At 32.5% G+C, this 22,762-nt stretch overlaps 2 protein-coding genes across 2 annotated transcripts in view; one reads left to right on the top strand and one right to left on the bottom strand.

Annotated features, from left to right (window-relative positions):
- The window catches only part of Dg (Dystroglycan), a gene marked incomplete at its 5' end in the record, with an annotated part of 473,071 nt that overhangs the window by 64,670 nt on the left and 385,639 nt on the right, over positions 1 to 22,762 (top strand).
- LOC141483406 (uncharacterized) lies at positions 4,289 to 5,323 on the bottom strand. The gene has a single exon (XM_074178056.1). It carries the CDS (start codon positions 5,321 to 5,323, stop codon positions 4,289 to 4,291), a length of 1,035 nt encoding a protein of 344 aa, XP_074034157.1.

The following is a 22,762-nucleotide window of genomic DNA, read 5'->3' as shown; positions in this document are numbered from 1 at the left end:
CTTATTTGTTTCAGGATCTGCATATTCAATATTTTTGAAACGTCACTCTATTTACTAGTCCCTAGGAGACAGATCGGGAGAATGTGCTGGTCAAAAAGTACTGCATATCATTGGCAATCCACCTTTCATGAAATATCACAAGCTACACCGTAAAGGATTTGATCTTCACAAACTTTATGTCCAGAAATAGCACGACTTGTTCTACAACAGTAGCTTTTTCGTAGTGAATAACGTACTGAAAAATACCTCTTTACTCTAACTCCGCGTAATCACTAGTGAGAACTACCTGCTCAGTTATATAACCAATCATAATTGCCCCGAGTATATATTATTTCTACATCTACTCACCTTTTAAGTTCATGAGTCTTGAATGTTTTCAATTGATTCAACTTCATACCTTTATTTTCTCAGTGCAAAATTCTGGAATCTCCGTTCAAGATATGATTTTCTTCTAAAAGACGATTTGAATATGTTGAATTTGTTTTTTTTTATTTACATAGCTCATATGATGTTTCCTGAAACAATTCAATTTATATACTCCGGATTCTTGGAATTTGGATGTTTTGTCTCTATTATTTCAGACTAACTTTTAATACCTATCAATGTTATATAAATCTAATAAAATTGCTTATAGAACAGGTAAAACGTTGGGAAAGTTAGTCAAAAATAATAATAACAAAACTATCAAATTCAAGAAATCACGAGAAAATTTATTAAATTGTGGAACTTATCCTAAAGTATATATTGGTCAAACCAGCAAAATATTCAGGAACCGCATCCAGGAACATCATATGAGCTAAGTAAATTAGAAAACATGCTCAACATATTCAAATAATCTTTTAGAAAAAAATAACATGCATGTCCGATCGATTATTCGATTACATTCACCGTAGATCATAATCAATTTGAAAAATCTCTGTTCGTATAACCTAAACGGGACATTTTGCTCATGAATTTAGAAAATGCACTTATACAAATGACAAAATCAATAAATCAACAACTATTTTCATTTGTTTCCATAACATTCCTATTGTATTAAACGAAGTACTCAAAACAATAAATAGAACATTTCATGCAATACCCTAAATGCCGATGAAATTAGTCGTGCTATAAATACCAATTTGATGACTTAATAAATGCCTGGAAGTTAATGGAATGTCTTCGAACACATTCTCAAAAGTTTTTATATTTTGTTAGAAGAGATAATGCAGATAATGGGATATTTTTGAATTTGCACCTTTATGAAACATTTGAAATAAACATTTTTCTATTCATTATCCGCATTCATCTGAAATTTTGACTTCATAAAAAATTATCTTTATACTACCTATTATTGAGCCTATGATAAACTACCTGTTTTTTACTACCTCTGATTTGTTATATAGTTCTTCTATACTAGTAATTACCTCTAATATTCATTCGGTTTTCATTCAGAATTATTACGTATAAAACAAAACAAAGGGCTGTTCGAAATAGGACCTTTGTCGCTATTCATAGAACTATTCCGCACTTTTCGATTTTCAAGCTTTCGAAGGCATCCAGAAACCTGTTGTCATGTACAGGTCTCAACAAATGTTTGACCAAAATTTCGGATAATGATCTATCCGGCTGTTGTCTTTCCGGAAATAATTCAAAATAAATATGTGCAGTTTTCGTACTATCCCTATCAAATTCATAATAGAATTTCAACATATCTCGTTTTTCTTCATTTCAGAATAAAGACATTTCAACTAAAGCAAACCATGTGCAAACTTATATTTGATGAGTTCTGACAAGTGTTCATTAGATACAATTTTTCGATGGAGTCATGACCATCTCAGATGAAGTTGTTTTCTTCTTAATGCCTGTGGTTTCAGAAGAGCAAATCATTACAAATTATACATCAATGAAATTAGAATGAGAAGCACTATTTTTCTGTATAAAAAACAATATGACTTTTCCATATTATACAAATTTGTAGTGATGAAATAATTCTACATAATGTGTGTTTAATTTAAAAAAATCGAGTTTTTGATATTCGAAGTTTGTCAAGTTCAATGGCTCTGTATAAAATCTCCTGTTTGAGAAATGTAGCTTTCAGTCCATACCAACATTTCAACTCACTCTTGGTATTGCATGTCTCATATAATTCTGCTTAAATTTTATCCATAATTTTTTTATGATAGCATTTTGTGGTGGTCTGTTTTGCGAAGATTTTGTTACTTCCAGCAATTACTTGACAACGCCGCAAAATATTCGAAAAAAGGAAATACCTCCTAATGTGAAACATTTTGCTCAGTTCAACGGTGAAAAAATGTAGAGGAGGGTGATGATTTGTATTGCTCCGCTGGAAAGGAACACTTTGTTTATTCCCAAATAATTTGAAATAATCAACAAAGTAAACCATATAACTTTTATCTCAAATATTTTATCATACATCTCATTATAGGCGAGATACTCTACTTCCTCACACTAATAGGCCACCCTGTATGTAATCACAACCCGACAACAATGGTTCCATTTTAATGCAATTCATTGCCTACTATTATGGAATTTCAGTATAGTTGAAAATAGTTATGAAATGAACTGACCTGTGAAATTAACTCAGTGATGAAAGTTGCTTGATGGCACTTTTATTAATGGTATAATTACTGGTGCGGCACTTATGGCGATTTTATCATATCACTGATAAGTTTTCAATCATAACTGATGAATTAAAGTAGAATGAAATATAGGTAGTGGCTCAAAACACGGATTTTTTCCATCTTCTTCATTATGTCTGTCATAAAATATATTCACGATTTGTTGCTGATTGTTGCATGTATTTTATTTCATTGTAATTTCAGTTTTTTTGCTTAATATAATTGTTATTTTTTCAGCTAACCTTTTTAATTTTTTACACATTCTTTCAGAAATTTCAAATCAATTTAAATCATATTAGACAATGGAAGTCCGAAGTAATGAAATGCACCATGAAATATTGTCTACCACCTTCAAACATTCTGTAATGTATTCAAAATTGAACTAATATAAGGTAAAGAATATATCAATTTTTCTGTAACAGTTTTTTTCGAAATCAACGCAAATTTTTTCAATTTCTCTATTCAATTCGAAAGCTAATCCAAAATAATCAGTAGATCATTATTCCATTGATGTTTCAACTAATGAAAATCAATTGAGTCAAATATTGCTTTTCTAATGCTCTCGTTCCAAAAAAGTATCAAGTCAGGTGGAAGTTTACATAATTTTAAACACACATTTTCAACTGTGACGTGGCTAAGAGCGCGCCCAGTCCGACCGACGCTTCGCGATTGTTCGATGTTCGCTGCCGTTCCAGATGAGGCTTCGATGAAAATCTGAGAAATTTTCTACGGCCTTAGATTGCCAAATGTAAATACGATCCACTCGCCTATCCAGACAATCACGTGGAAGTAACAGTGCGGAGTGATCTTCAATGTTTAAAACTATCTATTACTTCATACCTAAACACAGGTAAAATTATAAGTCATCAGGTAAGTAGAAGGTCATATGATTCAAATTGTTATTGTTGAGTGTGGAGAATTATATAGAAAAACTGAGATATTTTTTGGACTTTTACAGTTTTATTTTTACTATCTCAAAAACAATTGTCCTGTCATATATATATATATATATATATATATATATATATATATATATATATATATATATATATATATATATATATATATATATATATAAACAAACTTGTAACTAACAAACTCATGTTGACATAAAATATACAGCATGTAATAAAATCACTAACGATGCTGCAATCGTCGAACTCCAACATTCTCCCACCTTTTGCAATGTTGAATTGCAAAACAGCTAACTGATATATCGATCAGGAATCTTGACCAATCGTCCTGACCTAGTACACACAGGGACGGCTTTCTCTGGAACCATTTCTTCTCCTGTAGTTGAAGATTGTTTGTTTTCCTGATTTGGATGATCTTCTTTGGTTGTTTCGTCTTCATACGGAGTTACTTTGGAATTTGAAATGGGTCGTTTTACGAGTTTGCCTTGTATTTCTGGATATCCATTAGAGTTTGAAATTTCTAGTGGGGAGATTCGTTGAAACAGGCTTATTAATTCACCTGTAGCTAATTTGATTCGAGCTACTCTGGCAATCTTGTCCTTTCCAGGGTAAATTTCTATTATTCTTCCCACTGGCCAACTAATTCTCTTGGTATTGTCAGATCCAATCAAGACTACATCATCTTTAACCAGCTTATTACATTTTCTTCGTCCTAAATGTACCAAATTTGCCAGATATTCATTCCTGAATCTCTCACGAAGATTCTATATCTGGTACTTCTGAGGTTGGGATGCTCTGTAGAAAAGATGACGGTGTTACGGGAATTAGTTCATCTGTATTGTCTGAAACGTATGTGAGTGGCCTTGAATTTATAGTCGATTCGCAGTCACAAAGCAGTGTTACAAGTTCTTCATAATCGACGGTTTTTTTTCCTAGATTTTTTCTCAAAAGTTCCTTGATCATTCTCACGATACGCTCCCACCATTCACCCCACCAGGGTGATGAAGGGACGTTGAATTTCCAGGTGATTCGTTGAACTGATGAGTGTTGCAAACTGTCTTTCCAATCTAAGTTTTTCATTTGGTTATTGGCTCCCACGTAATTGGCTCCGTTATCGGAATAAATCACTGATACTCTTCCCCTCCTAGCAACAAATCGTCTCAGGGCCTGTAGAAAATCTTCAGTTGAAAGAGACTGCACTAATTCAAAATGGCATGCTCGATAAACGGTACAAGTAAAAATAACTATCCAAGCCTTTTCACCATTTTTCAAATACAGAGGCCCTGCAAAATTTGTACCGGTTATCTCGAAAGCTGCGGAAATTTTCAATCTATCCCTAGGAAGTGGAGCAAACGGAGTTTCTAATGACTTGACTCTGTACCTTTTGCATACAACACACTTTGAAATAACATCTTCGACCATTCTTCTAGCCCCAATTATCCAAAATCTCTCACGAATTGTTTGCAGAAGCACTTGCACTCCACAATGACGAGAAATAATGTGGTTTTCTTCAATTAGTTTTCTTACAATGATATGTTTGTAAGGTTTTTCTGAAGACTTGACATCTTCAGAAAAATTAAGTTTTGTTTTTACTCTAATTAATCCACTTTCATCCTCAAAAACATTGATATTGGATATTTTTACAGGAGTTGCACTTCCAAAACTTTCATTTTGAATAATTTCAAAAAGACAAATTTCCGCCTTAACAACTTCCTCATTCAACAACTCATCATGATGCATTTTCACTCTACGACATCTTTCAGAGAAACGAATCATCCATGCAACCATTCTGACTATTTTCGAATACTTGGAGAAATAATTGAATGAAGCAGAAGTCACATCGTTTTGGCTAACTAATTGTGAAATCATATTTCTATGCCTTTTCATCCGAAAATTGTTGATTTAATGCTGGCCAAAACTGCATATCTTTATTGAGCCTCCCACCATCTGGATTCTAATAGATGCTTACATCCTCGGGATGGGAGATCAACGCCATTCATATCTCCCGGAACATGATTCCACTGATTAATATTTGTGCTTGCTCTTATTTCATTTACTCGATTCATAACAAAAGTAGTCCAATTTGACTTTGTTTTTATCCATGTGAGAACAACTGTAGAATCGCTCCAAAAATAAGAATTCAATGTTTTGAAATAATCAACCTGAATTACGAATTGATATAGCCTACTTCCTATTAATGCTGCTAATAATTCCAATCGTGGTAAAGTGACACTTTTTATGGGACTTATTCTCGATTTAGCTTGTAATAGATGACTGTGAATGTTTCCATTTCCTTCTATACGTAAAAAAATGCAAGAGGCATACGCCAATTTACTTGCATCACAAAAAATATGCAATGAAGCATTTCGCTGGGATTGATTCAGTTTGAATAGGGCACGTGGTATGCTACAGATATGCAATAATTGGATTTCTTTGAGCCATTTTCTAAAACTTTCAATAATTTACTGAGATTGTTTAGAATCCCAATTTATTTTTAACTTCCACGTTTCTTGTAATAGTAACTTTGGAACTAAAGTTACAGGGCAAGTGAACCCAATTGGGTCAAAGATAATTTAAATGTTTATTAATTCATTTAATACATGGACATCGCATGACAACTTATCATTTTCGAAATTCCATTGTAACCCCAGTACCGAAGTTATGTTCCCTTTTATGGGTAATTCTTCGCCATTTTCTAGAAAAGTCTGTGGGCACTTGTGAACCCATCCCCTTAAATCAAATTCACCAGATGACATCAATATTCTAGCTTCTGAAATGAATTATTCTAATTCCTCTCTAGTATTAACACTAGTTACACAATTATCTGTATAAAAAAAGGAGTCCATGAGTTTCAAAGCTGTTTCTTTTAAATTTTCAGAAGAAATTTTCAAATGGTAAGATAGTGTCGCTGCTAGCAAAAATGGACTTGATGGTATACCAAAAACTACTCTAGTATGGCGATAAACTTTCATTATTTTTAACGAAGAATCTTCCCACAAGAGAAATCTAAGCATATTTATTTCTATCTTCTTCAGCTATACTTATTTGCAAAAATGCCTTTTTAATGTCAGAAATTACTCCAATCATCCCAAGTCTGAATTTGAGAAGAATTATTGGAATGAGTTCAATCATGTTTGGTCCCTGCATTAGACAACTATTTAAAGAATTTCCGTTTTTATCTTTAGATGATGCATCAAACACAGGTCTAATTTTTGTTGTGAAACTTGAATCTTTCATAACTGGATGATGCGGAATATAATGTTCTCCTTTATTCTGTATATCAGTATGTATTCCTAACTTTTCCCACTCCTTAAAAACTTGTTTATACTCCTGATATTTTGCTAAATTATTTAACCGTTTAGTAGTGGAAAAAAGCCTACTCTCTGCAATTTCTCTATTATCTAATAACTTAGGGTAATGATCGATCCACGGTAACTTTATTTCATACCTATTTTCTTCATTACGTTGTACTGTTTTTTCAGAATATTCAATTGCCTCCGCTTCTAAAATTTCCTTTTTCTTTATATAAACTGATTCCTCATCCCCAAAACATCTAAACTCTACAAATTAGAAAGTGTACTATCATTAAAGCAACAAACAGTTTCTATTGTGTTTTTCTGATGATATGATCCCATTACTGTCCACCCAAAATGAGTTTCAACTGCTACCAAATCATCAACTTTCTCTACCTGTTAAGAGTTGACCATAAATATCTACTCCGAGAAGTAAACTGATTTCTTCAATTTTTGTTTGAGTATCAGATGTGATTATTATATTTTTCTCTTTCAACAAATTGATTATTCGAACATTTTCTAACCGTGGGACAGAACTGCATATTTTATTTTGTTCCAAATCTGATAGTTCTTATTGAAAATAATTATTCAAATCCCCAATAGGGACATTATATAGAGTATGGGATTCAGGAGAAGATTGTTTTCCGCCGAAAACGTTTTGAATAATGATTTCCTCTCTAATTTTCCTTAAATTCATCATTTTTGGCACAGTTAGAAGTAATATAGGAACGTTGTGATGCAGAATCTAGTAAGACTCTAACAATTTTTATACCTGATTCACTATACAACTTCACAGTAATGGTTTGTAAAAGAGTACCAGTAGTATTGTTACTGATCATGACATTTTCTATATTGCTACTTTCAGGGGTAGTGGAAATTTCCGTAGGTATAAAATGCTTGGATGGTTCAATAGATAAATCACTACATAATATAGGATAATACCTTTTACCGCAAATGATACATTTTACAAATGCTTTGCATTTTTTAGCACTGTGGTTGAGTTTTAAACAACAAAAGCAAGCATTCTTTATTGAAACAAGTGCTTTTTTTTCTTCAACAGAAAATGACCTAGCTTTGATGCAATCTTGGCTTGAATGAGATTTACCTTCACAAAATAAACAAATTGGAGCTTTCTCACCATGTTTTTCTGTCGAAAAAATTGTCGCAGCTATCTAAAGACTAGGCTCACCTCCGGTGTATTTAATTTTCTCAGTACATGGCTTACTTTTCGTCCAATTCTTTGTGTTCCTTTCAACAGCAAAACTGGTTTTGGCTAGACTAATGCGTTCTTCACTTTCCACTTCGCAACGGAAAAAATTTAATAAAGAATTTAAATAATTAATAGATTTATTTGTACTAGAACCCAAATTATTGGCTTTGATATTGCTCCTGTGTCTCTCCCAAGCTCTTAGTACATCTTCTGGAAGGGCAGATTCAGCTAGTGGAAACAACATAGCAGCATATTTATCACTAGTTACTCCTAATGACTCTAAAGCTCTCAATTGTGTCTCGAATTTGTCGAATAAAGAAGCTAATGACATACCTGATTTGTTATTGGCGACCGTGACAGGACAATACGTGGAGAATCCATCAAGGTTGAAGAAAGAACGAGTTATCTTGAGGAAAATGTTTAAAAAATTATGCAACGAGCTGGAACTGAATGTTCAGCCGACAGCAAAGCCTAGAATACTGGCCCTCTCAACACAGATTGAAGATAAAGGGTCTAGATTATTCATCATTGATGAGCAAATCCAAATGGTGGCAACAGATGATGAAGAGTTCGAGAAGGAGTTCGGACTTCAAATCCGAAAATTACAGGTTCGAGTCCTGTCACGGTCGCCATTTTATGTTCAGTGAGGAGAATTATATAGAAAAACTGAGATATTTTTTGGACTTTTACAGTTTTATTTTCACTATCTCAAAAACAATTGTCCTATCATATGTGTAAACAAACTAACAAAACTAACAAATTCAAATTGACATAAAATATACAGCATGTAATGAAATCACAAACGATGCTGCAACTCTCGAACTCCAACAGTTATGTTATATAAAGAATATTAATAGAATTTTTCCTAACACCAAACCGTTAGTTTAACACCTCGATACGTGTTTCGATCACCAAGTGATCATCTTCAAGAGGAAGATCAAACTAATCATACTCACCTATCTATACCTCATTCTCGACTTTATCTTTTGGACTTCCTAAAAGGCTCTGTTGTGTATGACTTGTTTAAAAAAAAAGACAAAAGACCAAGTCGAGAATTCAGAAAAGTCTGGAATTTCAAAAGTCAATGTAAGAACTGCGATGTAAAATATTATGGACAGACAGAAAGATCTATTAAAATGAGATATAAGGAACACTTAGCACACCTAAAATGTGGAAGACCACAAAAATCAGCAGTCGTCCATCATATTTTGCAACAAAACCATTCCATATACTTTAATTCATTAAGATTAGTCAGACAAGTTAACAACAACAGGCATCTAGATGCCTATGAGAGTGTAGAAAGAAGTAAACATAATATTATAAATAACGATGTTGGACTAATACTTAGTAATATATTGTAAAGCTTGTTGAAATAATATTTTATTTATTAGATATACCTGACTATTACATAAGGACATATTGTGAAATGAATTTAAGACTAGTAGATATATAGGGCAATATTGTGAAATTAATTTTATATAGCTTATAATATTTCAGTTATTAGATGCACCTATCACATAAGGACACACTGTAAAATTAATTTAAAATTAGTAGATAAGGCAATATTGTGCAATTAATTTAAGACACTTAAGACGCAGGTACCTAGAACAGGTATCTATGGTATGAATAAGGACAGTTTTCTAAGTATGATTAGTTTGATCTTCCTCTTGAAGATGATCACTTGGTGATGTCGAGGTGTTAAAATAACGTTTTGCTGTTGGGAAAAAACTTCAGTAATATTCATTACTACACCAAGGGTTCCAAACAGTGCATCACAAGTAAGTTATATAAAGCACTGATAATTGAGTCGGTACGGACATGCCTGAGGAAGCTTTTGTATAGTGAAATACATGTTGCGGTTTTGCAAACTGTTCAATGAAAATGTCACAACTTGAACACGTTATGGATTTTCTTCAAATATGGGCTAGTTCCATCACAAATTTTTCTGTTATCATTTTCACATTCAATGTTTTCTTTATTGTTTATCATCTACAAATCTTTCAATTCATCTCGAATTTATTCCACCCAGAAAATTCATTTTCGAAGTTTTTTTATGAGAAGTTGGAAATAATACATTTTTTGTTATAACTCATCACCAATTCATCCTCATAATTTCAAAATAGAATTTTCGAAGAGAAATAACTTTTCGAATAAAATATTGATTTCCGTTAGAAAAAAATTTGAAAAATGTGGTTTTCCATTTTCGAGTCACCCAGTATTAGAAAAAGGATTGTGGTCAAATTATCATTCGATAATGAAAAACCTACATGTTCAAAATATCTTCCCTCTAGAAAATAAGGTTCAAATGTATTATCATTGAAAATAGGGACAGTTGAATATTTCAACTCTTTGACGTTACTCTTGGCATAACTTCTGAACGGCTCGGTAAATACCTCTGCGGTACTATATTTTTCAAAAGTACTTTTCTGACATGGATTCCGCAGAATGTCAATTCAATTGTACTAAGTATCCTCACAAAAACAGCGTAATTTATACAAAATTATTTTCTTTTTCATTTCATCCTTTCCTCTTATTCAGTCATTTTTTCTTTTTGGATTTAATTGAACATTACAGATTTTATGGGAAGAATAATCCAGTTTTATATTTTTTTGCCCAGTAAAATGTAGGAAACTATCACTAAAAGTTTATCCTTCTCAAGTTAATACTTTTCATCCATCTCATTAGACTATCATTTTTGTCACGATTCTCATCTTAGCGAATAAAATACTATTGAAACTTTAATGACCTCCCTCAGTTTTATGTCTTCGCTGATTCTCCTCGATCCATCGTTTTATGAACTGAATTCAATAGCTGTCATTAAAATCTCGTCTGGTATTATTATTTTTTATCGCTTGAGCTGTAGAATTCGTTCAGCACCTCGTAAAAGTACGATTTCTGTGCAATATATTGTCAATTGCCGGAATTGAAATCAGTAAAAGCGTAGAAAGGCAAGTTTTATTTTATATTTGAATTGTGCATTCAATTAATTCACTTTCAGTCCATTACTTCCTATATATTGCAGATTTTTTTCCGTTTTCGAAACTGCTGGGGGAAATTTATGAAACTTTCAGAATTGAGAATCAATATATATATATATATATATATATATATATATATATATATATATATATATATATATATATACAAAGAGATATTTTATCGAGTGGGTATGATTTAAAAATCAAAAATGAAACAATTAGTGGACACAACACTCCAAAAGTGGGACAAAACCGCGGACACGTGTTTATGGCTATTGGCCTCATCAGCGCGGTGCATTTTTACACTTGCCCGCGGATCAGCGCGGTGCAGCCAAGTGTAAAAATGCACCGCGCTGATGAGGCCAATAGCCATAAACACGTGTCCGCGGTTTGCCCCACTTTTGGAGTGTTCTGTCCACTGATTGTTTCATATATATATATATATATATATATATATATATATATATATATATATATATATATATATATATATATATATATATATATATATATATATATTTAATTGAGATATTTTTCTCCGATTAGCATTGTAAGTCAATTTTAGTGACATTTACTGAAATCTTGTTCTGCATAAACACCCGACCAAAAATACTCTTTAATAAACCACCTTCAAAATAAAGTTACTGCGAGTATAATTTTGTGGAAACTATAATTAAAGTCAGATACTTATTGAAAGAACGGCACATTTCGGAATTTTCCAAAACTAAACTTAACTAAATGAAATTCTATTATAATATTGATTATTGTTGTAGATATGCATAGTAATATGTGAACAATTTTTCAATATTTCTCCACTAGCTTGATAATTTGTTTTGCCCTTGTCATAGAATAATCAATATTATTCATTTGTGAAGGACTCCTACAATCGATGGTTTTTTTTTGGATCCCAAAAAAGTGTTTCACTAACGTTTGTTATTGCAGCTATAGAATCTTTTCAATTTTTTCAGATCAAATACAGCTTGATATATGATACGCTACAAATGAAAACTATGAGATGGTAGACACTTCACCAATCAATAATAATAAAACAACACTATACATATACACATAGATTCATTCATTTAATTTATATTAATACAAACAAGCAAACAAATCTTTATTCGTCATAGAGAACGTCTTTGATACCATAAAATCATGAATCTTGAAAATATCCTTTCAATTTTGATTTGAGGGAGTTTTTATTTCGTAGCTCTCTCAAATTTCCGAGAAATTGATTGAAAATCGGTTTACCTCTATAGAGGATTATTTTACATAAAATGATGCGCTGGGCGCAGGTATTCTGATTAGGTCTTCATTTCTAGAGGAGTAATCATGGCACTGAGAAACTGTTTAATGCATGTTGATATACTGTATAAATAACATCATATATTTGAAAATATAAATTCTTGACCACTTTTTTATGGTATCAATACTATTTTCTCAGCTCATTTCACTATCTATATATACGTTCCAGGGAATTAATGATTTCCATTGCCCATGCCTTTCAACATGGTTATATCTGCCCCAAAGTACATTAACAATATAGCACAACTTCTGCGGAAAGAAAGCCAAGTGAATTCTTGTGGATTTTGGATAATTTAGTGATATTTGAAAAATTGTATTGTATATTAGATCTCACTTCAGATTTTTATTATTTTATTAGGAAGTGACACTTGATGAAGCTGCAGATTTTTCGATAGAAAGAACTTTTCCTATTCAACAGTGGCATGCGTTCGGCCATTAAGTTCAATATTTTCTACAGTTCCCAAAATGAAAATTCTTTTTTGAATCCATCGTTCAATTCTAAACAGGAGAGCTCTCTGGAGATTATTCTGTGACGCGCCGTTTTTGAGTAAAAGTAATAAAACAAAAAAAATATTGAATTTCACCAGTTCGGGCTTTCATTTTCTAATATAATGATATGATTTGAAATCTCTGAAAGAATAAATAAAATCGAAAATAAAACAAATATTTCATCTTCTGTGAAGAATTCAAGGCATTTTGTCAAATTACTAGAGGCAATCTAAGTCACGGAATAAGATCAATCAATCACTTTCGACGTGGAAAGCTTTCACACCAACGTTCTTGTTGAAGAAGCACTTCAAATCATTCAGAGAACGCTATCCGATGACGAGGACCTGGAAGATGGAGCGAACTTACCTATGGAAATAGTCATGGACTCGGATGCTGTGTACGGAGCTAGGTACTATTTCCAACAGGACGAATCAGCAGGGTAAAACCTTAAATCGCCTTCACAATGGAGAAGGAAATCCATAGCAAATTGCCATTTTTACACGTATTGGTCAAGAAGACCAACACTAAGTGGGAAACATCTGTATCCGAAAACCCACTCACACGGGATCGTGCTTTCGAAGTCTGCAATGCGAAGGATAGTCTCGAGAAGGAACTAGGCATCATCAAAAAAGATCTTCAACGGAATCGTTAATGCAAAATGATGGTGGAACACATTTTGGCTAGTAGACAGCAAGATTCTCAAAAAGAATACAAACCGTCACAACTAGAACTTGCCCTTCCTTGTGACAGAGGATTGTCGGAAAAAATAAGAAGAATTGGGTCCAAGTACAACATCAGAAACTGCTTCAGTTCCGAAAACACCATTCGTAGCATCCTGACAAAAACCAGGCCACCAAATGCTGCGATTCCAAGGATTGCATTCACCGGATACCGTATGAGTCCGGCAAATCGTATGTCGGTGAAACTAAGAGGCAATGAAAAGACCGCATTACCGAGCACAAAAGAAATACACAGCGAGGATAAACCAGTAAATCAGGAATAGCAGAGCATTTTAGACTCATCAACATAACATCAACTCCCACCAAACCAGTGAAGCAGTAAGAAGGAAGAAGGCATAGGTGAAAGGTTTCGCATGACCTATAAATAGTCATCTCTCGGAGAAATAGTCCAGTCATTACCCGAAGACGATTGTGGATACTAACAATCGAAACATCGTGAAGTAACTTAGTTTGAAATCTTTTTAATTTTCATTACATTTCAAATTGTTCAATTTTTATTTTTTTTATTTTTATTTTATTGTAATTTCCTTTCGCGACTCATTTCCTAAAATAATTGTCATTTTTATCTATTCATTTTAATTTTATTTGTTCTTTCAGAGATTTCAAATCATATTAGTCCAGACTAGTAAAATACACCATGAAACATTATCAACCAATTTCAAACAAACAAGCATTAAAAATAAACATTGATGTAATTGAAAAAATTGTACACACAACAACTAACAATATAAATATAACTAATGTGAAACGGTTGTTACAAAAATTATTGAATATGTCCCCCTTCACTCAATATGCATGCTGATGTTTTTCTTATGGGATTCAGCACCTGTCAAAAATTCATAAAATTCATATTATTCTATCATGTGCTGCAAAAATTAATTCTAGTAATTCCTCTTCAATAATTTTGTGGACAATACTGACTATTTTTAATGCAATTACTTTATAAAATTTAGAAACAGAAAAAATATATGAAATAATATATAATATAACCTACAAATATTTTGAGTAGAATTTATTGAATATTTTATGCCCAATGACCCATGCACATATGGAAAGGAATTCCTCTCATTTATATATATATATATATATATATATATATATATATATATATATATATTATATATATTTTCTCCCCATAAGGATTATTTTCACTGAAAATAATCCTTATGGGGAGAAAATACACAGAACACGGAGCGAAACCCGAGAAAACAGCTCATCATACTTTATCCGTGAGAATCTTCGAGTTAACATATATATATATATATATATATATATATATATATATATATATATATATATATATATATATATGATGGTCGTTCTTATTTACACTTTCTCGAAGAAGACTTACCTGGGTTATTGGAAGATGTGCCACTTGCGTTAAGGAATCGAATATGGTACATGCACGATGGCGCCCCTGTTCATTTCAGTGTAATTGTCCTAAACCATTTAAATACAGTTTATCCTAATCGTTGGATAGGTCGCGGAGGACCTCAGCAATGGCCAGCAAGATCCCCCGATCTAACAATTTAGATTTTTTTTTTATGGGGTCACCTTAAAACTCTTGTGTATAAAACTCACGTTAATACTTTAGAAGATTTAAGAGAGCGAATAGTTGCCTCGTGTGAAACTATACGAAATACGCCGGGAATATTTGAACGGGTGCGTAATTCCATGCGTAGAAGGGCGGAAGCATGCATACTAAGTGCAAGTGGCCACTTCCAACAATTTTTATAATCAGTTTTGGTATTATTACTAATCAACAAATTTGTGCTATTCGTTTAGACTTAGGTACTGTCAAAAAATAAAAGAAAACTCGTTTTTGTAAAAAAATTATTTTTTTGCAGATTATGTTTTCAAATATTATTAGGGAATTGGTAATGCGTTATGAAGCAATTTTCAGATTCTCATTCAATTTAGAATTGATCTATTTTTTTAATTTTCTTTCTGTCGATTTTTATTTTTTTGAGTGAAAATCATGCGTCGGACAAAGAAATACCAAGAGATCGAATTTTCTCAAAAATAAATGAGGATTTTAAAAATGATTTTATTTTGAAAAGAAAGCATTGGCGTAGTACTTTTTCCCCAAAAATATTCAATGCGAAATCCGTAAGGATGCCACTGTTTGAAAAAATACAAATTTGTGTACATCAGAAAATGCGCCTTGAGGCATGGGACATATGTACCAAATATGCCAAAGATGTCTACAAAATTATCCCAGTTATTATTAAAAAACTGATTATTTTTGAAAACTTTGCCACCCTGTATCTCAAAAGTTAAGGAGTTTAGGACATACGTCCATAGGAATTCCTTTCCATATGTGCATGGATTGGGCATAAAATATTCAATAAATTCTACTCAAAATATTTGTAGGTTATATTATATATTATTTTATATATTTTTTCTGTTTCTAAATTTCATAAAGTAATTGCATTAGAAATAATCAGTATTGTCCACAAAATTATTGAAGAAGAATTACTAGAATTAATTTTTGCAGCACATGATAGAATAATATGAATTTTATGAATTTTTGATAGGTGCGAAATCCCATAAGAAAAACATCAGCATGCATATTGAGTGAAGGGGGACATATTCAATAATTTTTGTAACAACCGTTTCACATTAGTTATATTTATATTGTTAGTTGTTGTGTGTACAATTTTTTCAATTACATCAATGTTTATTTTTAATGCTTGTTTGTTTGAAATTGGTTGATAATGTTTCATGGTGTATTTTACTAGTCCGGACTAATATGATTTGAAATCTCTGAAAGAACAAATAAAATTAAAATGAATTGATAAAAATGACAATTATTTTAGGAAATAAGTCGCGAAAGGAAATTACAATAAAATAAAAATGAAAAAAAATAAAAATTGAACAATTTGAAATGTAATGAAAATTAAAAAGATTTCAAACTAAGTTACTTCACGATGTTTCGATTGTTAGTATCCACAATCGTCTTCGGGTAATGATTGGACTATTTCTCCGAGAGATGACTATTTATAGGTCATGCGAAACCTTTCATCTATCCCTTCTTACTGGTTTGGTGGGAGTTGATGTTATGTTGATGAGTCTAAAATGCTCTGCTATTCCTGATTTACTGGTTTATCCTCGCTGTGTATTTCTTTTGTGCTCGGTAATGCGGTCTTTTCATTGCCTCTTAGTTTCACCGACATACGATTTGCCGGACTCATACGGTATCCGGTGAATGCAATCCTTGGAATCGCAATCAGCATTTGGTGGCCTGGTTTTTGTCAGGATGCTACGAATGGTGTTTTCGGAACTGAAGCAGTTTCTGATGTTGTACTTGGACCCAATTCTTCTTATTTTTTCCGACAATCCTCTGTCACAAGGAAGGGCAAGTTCTAGTTGTGACGGTTTGTATTCTTTTTGAGAATCTTGCTGTCTACTAGCCAAAATGTGTTCCACCATCATTTTGCATTAACGATTCCGTTGAAGATCTTTTTTGATGATGCCTAGTTCCTTCTCGAGACTATCCTTTGCATTGCAGACTTCGAAAGCACGATCCCGTGTGAGTGGGTTTTCGGATACAGAGGTTTCCCACTTAGTGTTGGTCTTCTTGACAGTTCAGCATATTCCTATCCGTGAAAACTTCAGATTTCATATATATATATATATATATATATATATATATATATATATATATATATATATATATATATATATATATATATATATATATTTATCAAGTACTTTCTTGGTTTTTTCTCATTTTGTCTTCAATCGAGGACCGCCTGCCCGGTACTGACGATGCCCAATAGGCTGAAACAGCTGTATACCGGTGGCTCTTAAATTGAAATCAATATGGGAATGATCAAAGAGTACTTATCTATTTATTTTTTGATTTTCATGGAATTATTTTCCAGCAGCTTGACTGCATTAACCTTTCTAGATTTCATATCATTTCTAGAAACATGTGGATTCGTTTTCCGATGGCATTTCAGGTTAGCTTCCCAAATTTCTGCTACCGCAGTTGTCGGTTGATTGGTCAAAACACCAACACTGACATAAAAACTTGGCAAGTTGACTTGGGTGTCACACCAATAGGTGGTTCCACTTATGTTTCGCTTGCGTTTACGCAGCTATTTTTATCAAGTACTTTCTTGGTTTTTTCTCATTTTGTCTTCAATCGAGGACCGCCTGCCCGGTACTGACGATGCCCAATAGGCTGAAACAGCTGTATACCGGTGGCTCTTAAATTGAAATCAATATGGGAATGATCAAAGAGTACTTATCTATTTATTTTTTGATTTTCATGGAATTATTTTCCAGCAGCTTGACTGCATTAACCTTTCTAGATTTCATATATATATATATATATATATATATATATATATATATATATATATATATATATATATATATATATATATATATTTATATATCTAATATAGCTAGACATATCTAATATATATAAATAGACAATTAATGGACATAACACTCCAAAAAGGGGGGGCAAACCGCGGACACGTGTTTCTGGCTATTGGCCTCATCAGCGCGGTGCAGCCAAGTGTAAAGATGGGCAACACTTGTTTGCCGAAAGCAGGAAACAACACGTATGCACGGAGTTTGCCCCCCCTTTTTGGAGTGTTATGTCCATTAATTGTTTATTTTTTGATTTGTATATCATACACCCTCGATAAAATCTTCTTTGTATATATATATATATATATATATATATATATATATATATATATATATATATATATATATATATATATATATATATATATGTTAAGATTCTCACGGATAAAGTATGATGAGCTGTTTTCTCGGGTTTCGCTCCGTGTTCTGTGTATTTTCTCCCCATAAGGATTATTTTCACAACGTTTCGGCAAAGTCTCATTTGCCATCTTCTGGTGATGTCTGGTTTTTTCAACTAGACTGATTAATTCGAACTCTGTGTCTCAATTTATAGGGATGGATGTTTCCCTTTACCTGCGTTGCTGCCACTACCTGTGTTTGCTCGACTACCTGTTTTGGTCTTATTACCTGAGCGGCCTCTCCTGTCTCTGTTATTGTACCTGTATTGTCATGTACCGAGTTTTGCCTCTGAAGTTGAGCCGTCTGATTGCTTGTGCGAAGTGATAAAACGGATCTCCATGTTGATGGTAATCTTTGCGCATCATCCCTCTTGTTCATATTATTAGGTCGTTTTTCAATTTCGATTGCCTCTCTGATTGTTCGTGAGTAAAAGTTTTCGTTGCTTGCTAGCATTTTTGTGTTGTCGAAATTGATGTTATGTCCTGTTTGAAGTACGTGTTGGAAGAGAGAAGACGTGGTGACTTTTCCCTTCACTGCTAGTTTGTGTTCATCTTTGCGAATGTTGATTCGTCTGTTGGTCTGGCCGATGTAAGTCCTGTCACAATCATGGCATGGTACTTCATACACTCCTTGTGATTCCAGTGGTATCTGATCCTTGGGATTACCACACGGAAACAACAAAAAACTCGAGATACACCGGTCATAACAACCACACTATCATATATTGCAGGAACAACAGATAAAATCAGCAGAATTCTTCACCGACATAACATATCAACTTCGTTCGTACCAGAACGAACAATAAGGTCCATGCTTCGTAATCCCAAGGATCAGATACCACTGGAATCACAAGGAGTGTATGAAGTACCATGCCATGATTGTGACAGGACTTACATCGGCCAGACCAACAGACGAATCAACATTCGCAAAGATGAACACAAACTAGCAGTCAAGGGAAAAGTCACCACGTCTTCTCTCTTCCAACACGTACTTCAAACAGGACATAACATCAATTTCGACAACACAAAAATGCTAGCAAGCAACGAAAACTTTTACTCACGAACAATCAGAGAGGCAATCGAAATTGAAAAACGACCTAATAATATGAACAAGAGGGATGATGCGCAAAGATTACCATCAACATGGAGATCCGTTTTATCACTTCGCACAAGCAATCAGACGGCTCAACTTCAGAGGCAAAACTCGGTACATGACAATACAGGTACAATAACAGAGACAGGAGAGGCAGCTCAGGTAATAAGACCAAAACAGGTAGTCGAGCAAACACAGGTAGTGGCAGCAACGCAGGTAAAGGGAAACATCCATCTCTATAAATTGAGACACAGAGTTCGAATTAATCAGTCTAGTTGAAAAAACCAGACATCACCAGAAGATGGCAAATGTGAAAGAATAGAGGAATATCATCATATTCCAGATGGGATATCATTATTGAGCAAGGAAAAGTTCGTAATCCAATTGTAAAATTGGCAATCAGATGAAATATTAATCAATATTGTGCTTAAGCTAAGAACCATATGAAACATATTTTCAGCCTTATATTTTCACTTACTATAACTAATTTTGCTTCAAATAAATATGTAAGTCTGTGCCACAGTTACGAAGATGTAGAAGGGCCATGAATTTTCTCAAAAATATGTGATTTTCTATATTAATAAATTCTAATATGTTTTAATACGCGTACTTTACCTTTGTTTAATAATTTTACTCAAACAAGTTCATTCATTTCACTCAAAGATACTTTGATACTTATCGAATTAATTATCAATCAAGTTTTAGGTTATTTCAACAAGCCTAAACAAGTTCAGATTGTTTTTTCTGAATTTATGAATGTAAATAGTAAAATACAACATCATAAGATGTTATTCCGACTTGGTACCGAAAAAATCACAGTGAAGTGCAATGTTGTAATTGCATTTCTGAAGAATTTCCTGTACTCTTTCTTATAAAAACTAGTTATTTCATCATCTTGTTACCATTTTGACGGATCAAGCGTAGAACAAAAGTATTGAAACTCTGGAATGATCTTTAATTTAGCGTGTCCTGTTAAGGCTGCCATTTTCACCACAATGGTATAATTTCGAAATACTACCATTATAAATACTGAATAACATATATTTACTCTCTGGTGCACACTTGTTCAAAAATAAACAATTGAAAACAGTATCATCTCTTTCTTCTAGCAATATTTGTTAACTACATTTCATAATAATATTCATATGACACCATGTTAAGTATCTCCATAATTGAAAAAAAAAATGTTTCGAATTATCCAGCCGCTATGTACAAATAATTTTGTATTGACATATTTTTATATTTCAATAGCGCCAACTTTCTGACCAAAACAAATTGATGTTATAAATAGTGTAATTATTTACTTCAGAATTATTGTCGATTGTGTTGGTGAAGTAAACTTTGGTAATTTTTCATTGATATAATAATATTAGTGAGAAGCAACCAATATATTATTCGTGTCAACGTTATACCAATAAAAATTCAGGTGAGTTCATTATTAAAATCACTGGAGTTTTTTCCCCAACACCGAACCGTTGTTTTTAAAACCTCGACACGTGTTTCGATCATCAATTGATCATCTTCAAGAGGAAGATTAAACTAGAAAACTTACGAAGCTAACCCTATTCATGCTATACAGGTATACCACACATACATATGGAACGCCGTTTTACTTTTTATTGTCACACATATTCATTCCTCAATTTATTCAACTAACAATTTATTTGTTTGAATTTAATTGACTCATGCATTTATTCAACACATTAAAAACGATTGTTCGCAAAATTTGTTCTATTTTAAATGACACTTGATTTAAAATGTTACATGAATGAAATTATTATTTGAATAAAAAAGTGTAATGAAATAACTTGAAGCTTTCATTGATTCCGAAGAAAAATATTGTTTCAGGGTATTGGAAAATGGAACGCCAATTTACTATATATTATGCTGAAAAATAATCTATATACATATAGTTCAACTCAGCAATAAACCAACATTTTAATTCAACAATCAATGGAATGTATTATTCGAATAAATTCAATAAACGTTTCAATTCATCATATAATTTTGACATTTCAATAAAATGTTAGTTATTTATATGACTGTTGAATTATAATGAAACTTTAAATTCACTTTCTAAAAGTAAATTCAGGAATACAATTTCAATGAATATATTTGAATGACTGTCAAAGTTTTTCCATGGAACATTGTTGGTAATAAAAATAGACTTTCGTTTGTCTGAAAATATAGTTTGTCTGAAAATATATAGCTTTCCATACTAAATATTTTTCTATGAATAATAAAGATTGTTATATTTCAATTTTATTGAAAGTGTTCAATATTTGCAACATTCACTTTAATGTATTCAATTTAAAATTTAGTTACAACTTTTGTCCAAAACATTCTCAAGCAAGTATCATTTTATTTCATCAGTCTTTTTAAAAAGCTAATTTCTGTCAAAAAATTACATTTTTTGATGATTTTAAAAGTTTGTTGTATTTGAAAGATACATTTAAAACGATTGTTGATAATTTCAATTCGGCGCTGGTATCGAGCGGATTTATCAAGAACTTCAATTGTTACATATGGCAACATGCTAGTTCATTTATAGTACGACAACACGCCGTTCAACCGTGGCGCCGAATAAAAATTATCAACAATCAATTTAACTGATGTATCACTGAAATTCAACAAACGAAATGATTCAGATCATTTAAAAGGAATATTAATAAAAAGTAAAACGGCGTGGCACGCCGTTTTACTTTCTATTGGTATTTTGTAAAAATCAATTGTTTTGACTGTTGCATTTAGGTGATACATGAATTAAATTGATTGTTGATAATTTTTATTCGTCGCTGCGGTCTAACGGATTATTACCGTAGTATGACCAACGCCATACATATATGCAGTTGAGTAGTTCCATAAAAATACGCCCGACAACAGTGATACATGAATTAAATTGTTTGTTGATAATTTTTATTCGGCGCTGACGTCGGGCGTATTTTTGCGGAAATACATAACTGCATATAATATGTATGTCATTGAACATAGTACGGTAATAATCCGTTCGACTGCAGCGCCGAATAAAAATTATCAACAAACAATTTAATTCATGTATCACTGAAATTCAACAAACAAAATAATTCATATAATTTCAATGGAATATTAAAAAAAAAGTAAAACGGCGTGCCACGCCGTTTTACTTTCTATTGGTATTTTGTAAAAATGAATTGTTTTGATTGTTGCTTTTAGGTGATACATGAATTAAATTGATTGTTGATAATTTTTATTCCGCGCTGCGGTCGGACGGAATATTGTGTTACTATCACTAAACTATCATGTTGCCATATTTAAAAATTCAGCTTCTGCAAGAATCCGTTCGACGCTGGCGCCGA

Source organism: Leptinotarsa decemlineata, unplaced genomic scaffold (assembly GCF_025532065.1).
Source record: "Leptinotarsa decemlineata unplaced genomic scaffold, Ldec_3_MD MMD2_tig00003348_RagTag_RagTag, whole genome shotgun sequence".
Classification (NCBI taxonomy): domain Eukaryota; kingdom Metazoa; phylum Arthropoda; class Insecta; order Coleoptera; family Chrysomelidae; genus Leptinotarsa; species Leptinotarsa decemlineata.
The sequence above is the reverse complement of the archived record's forward strand: the minus strand, read 5'-3'. Positions and strand labels throughout refer to the sequence as shown.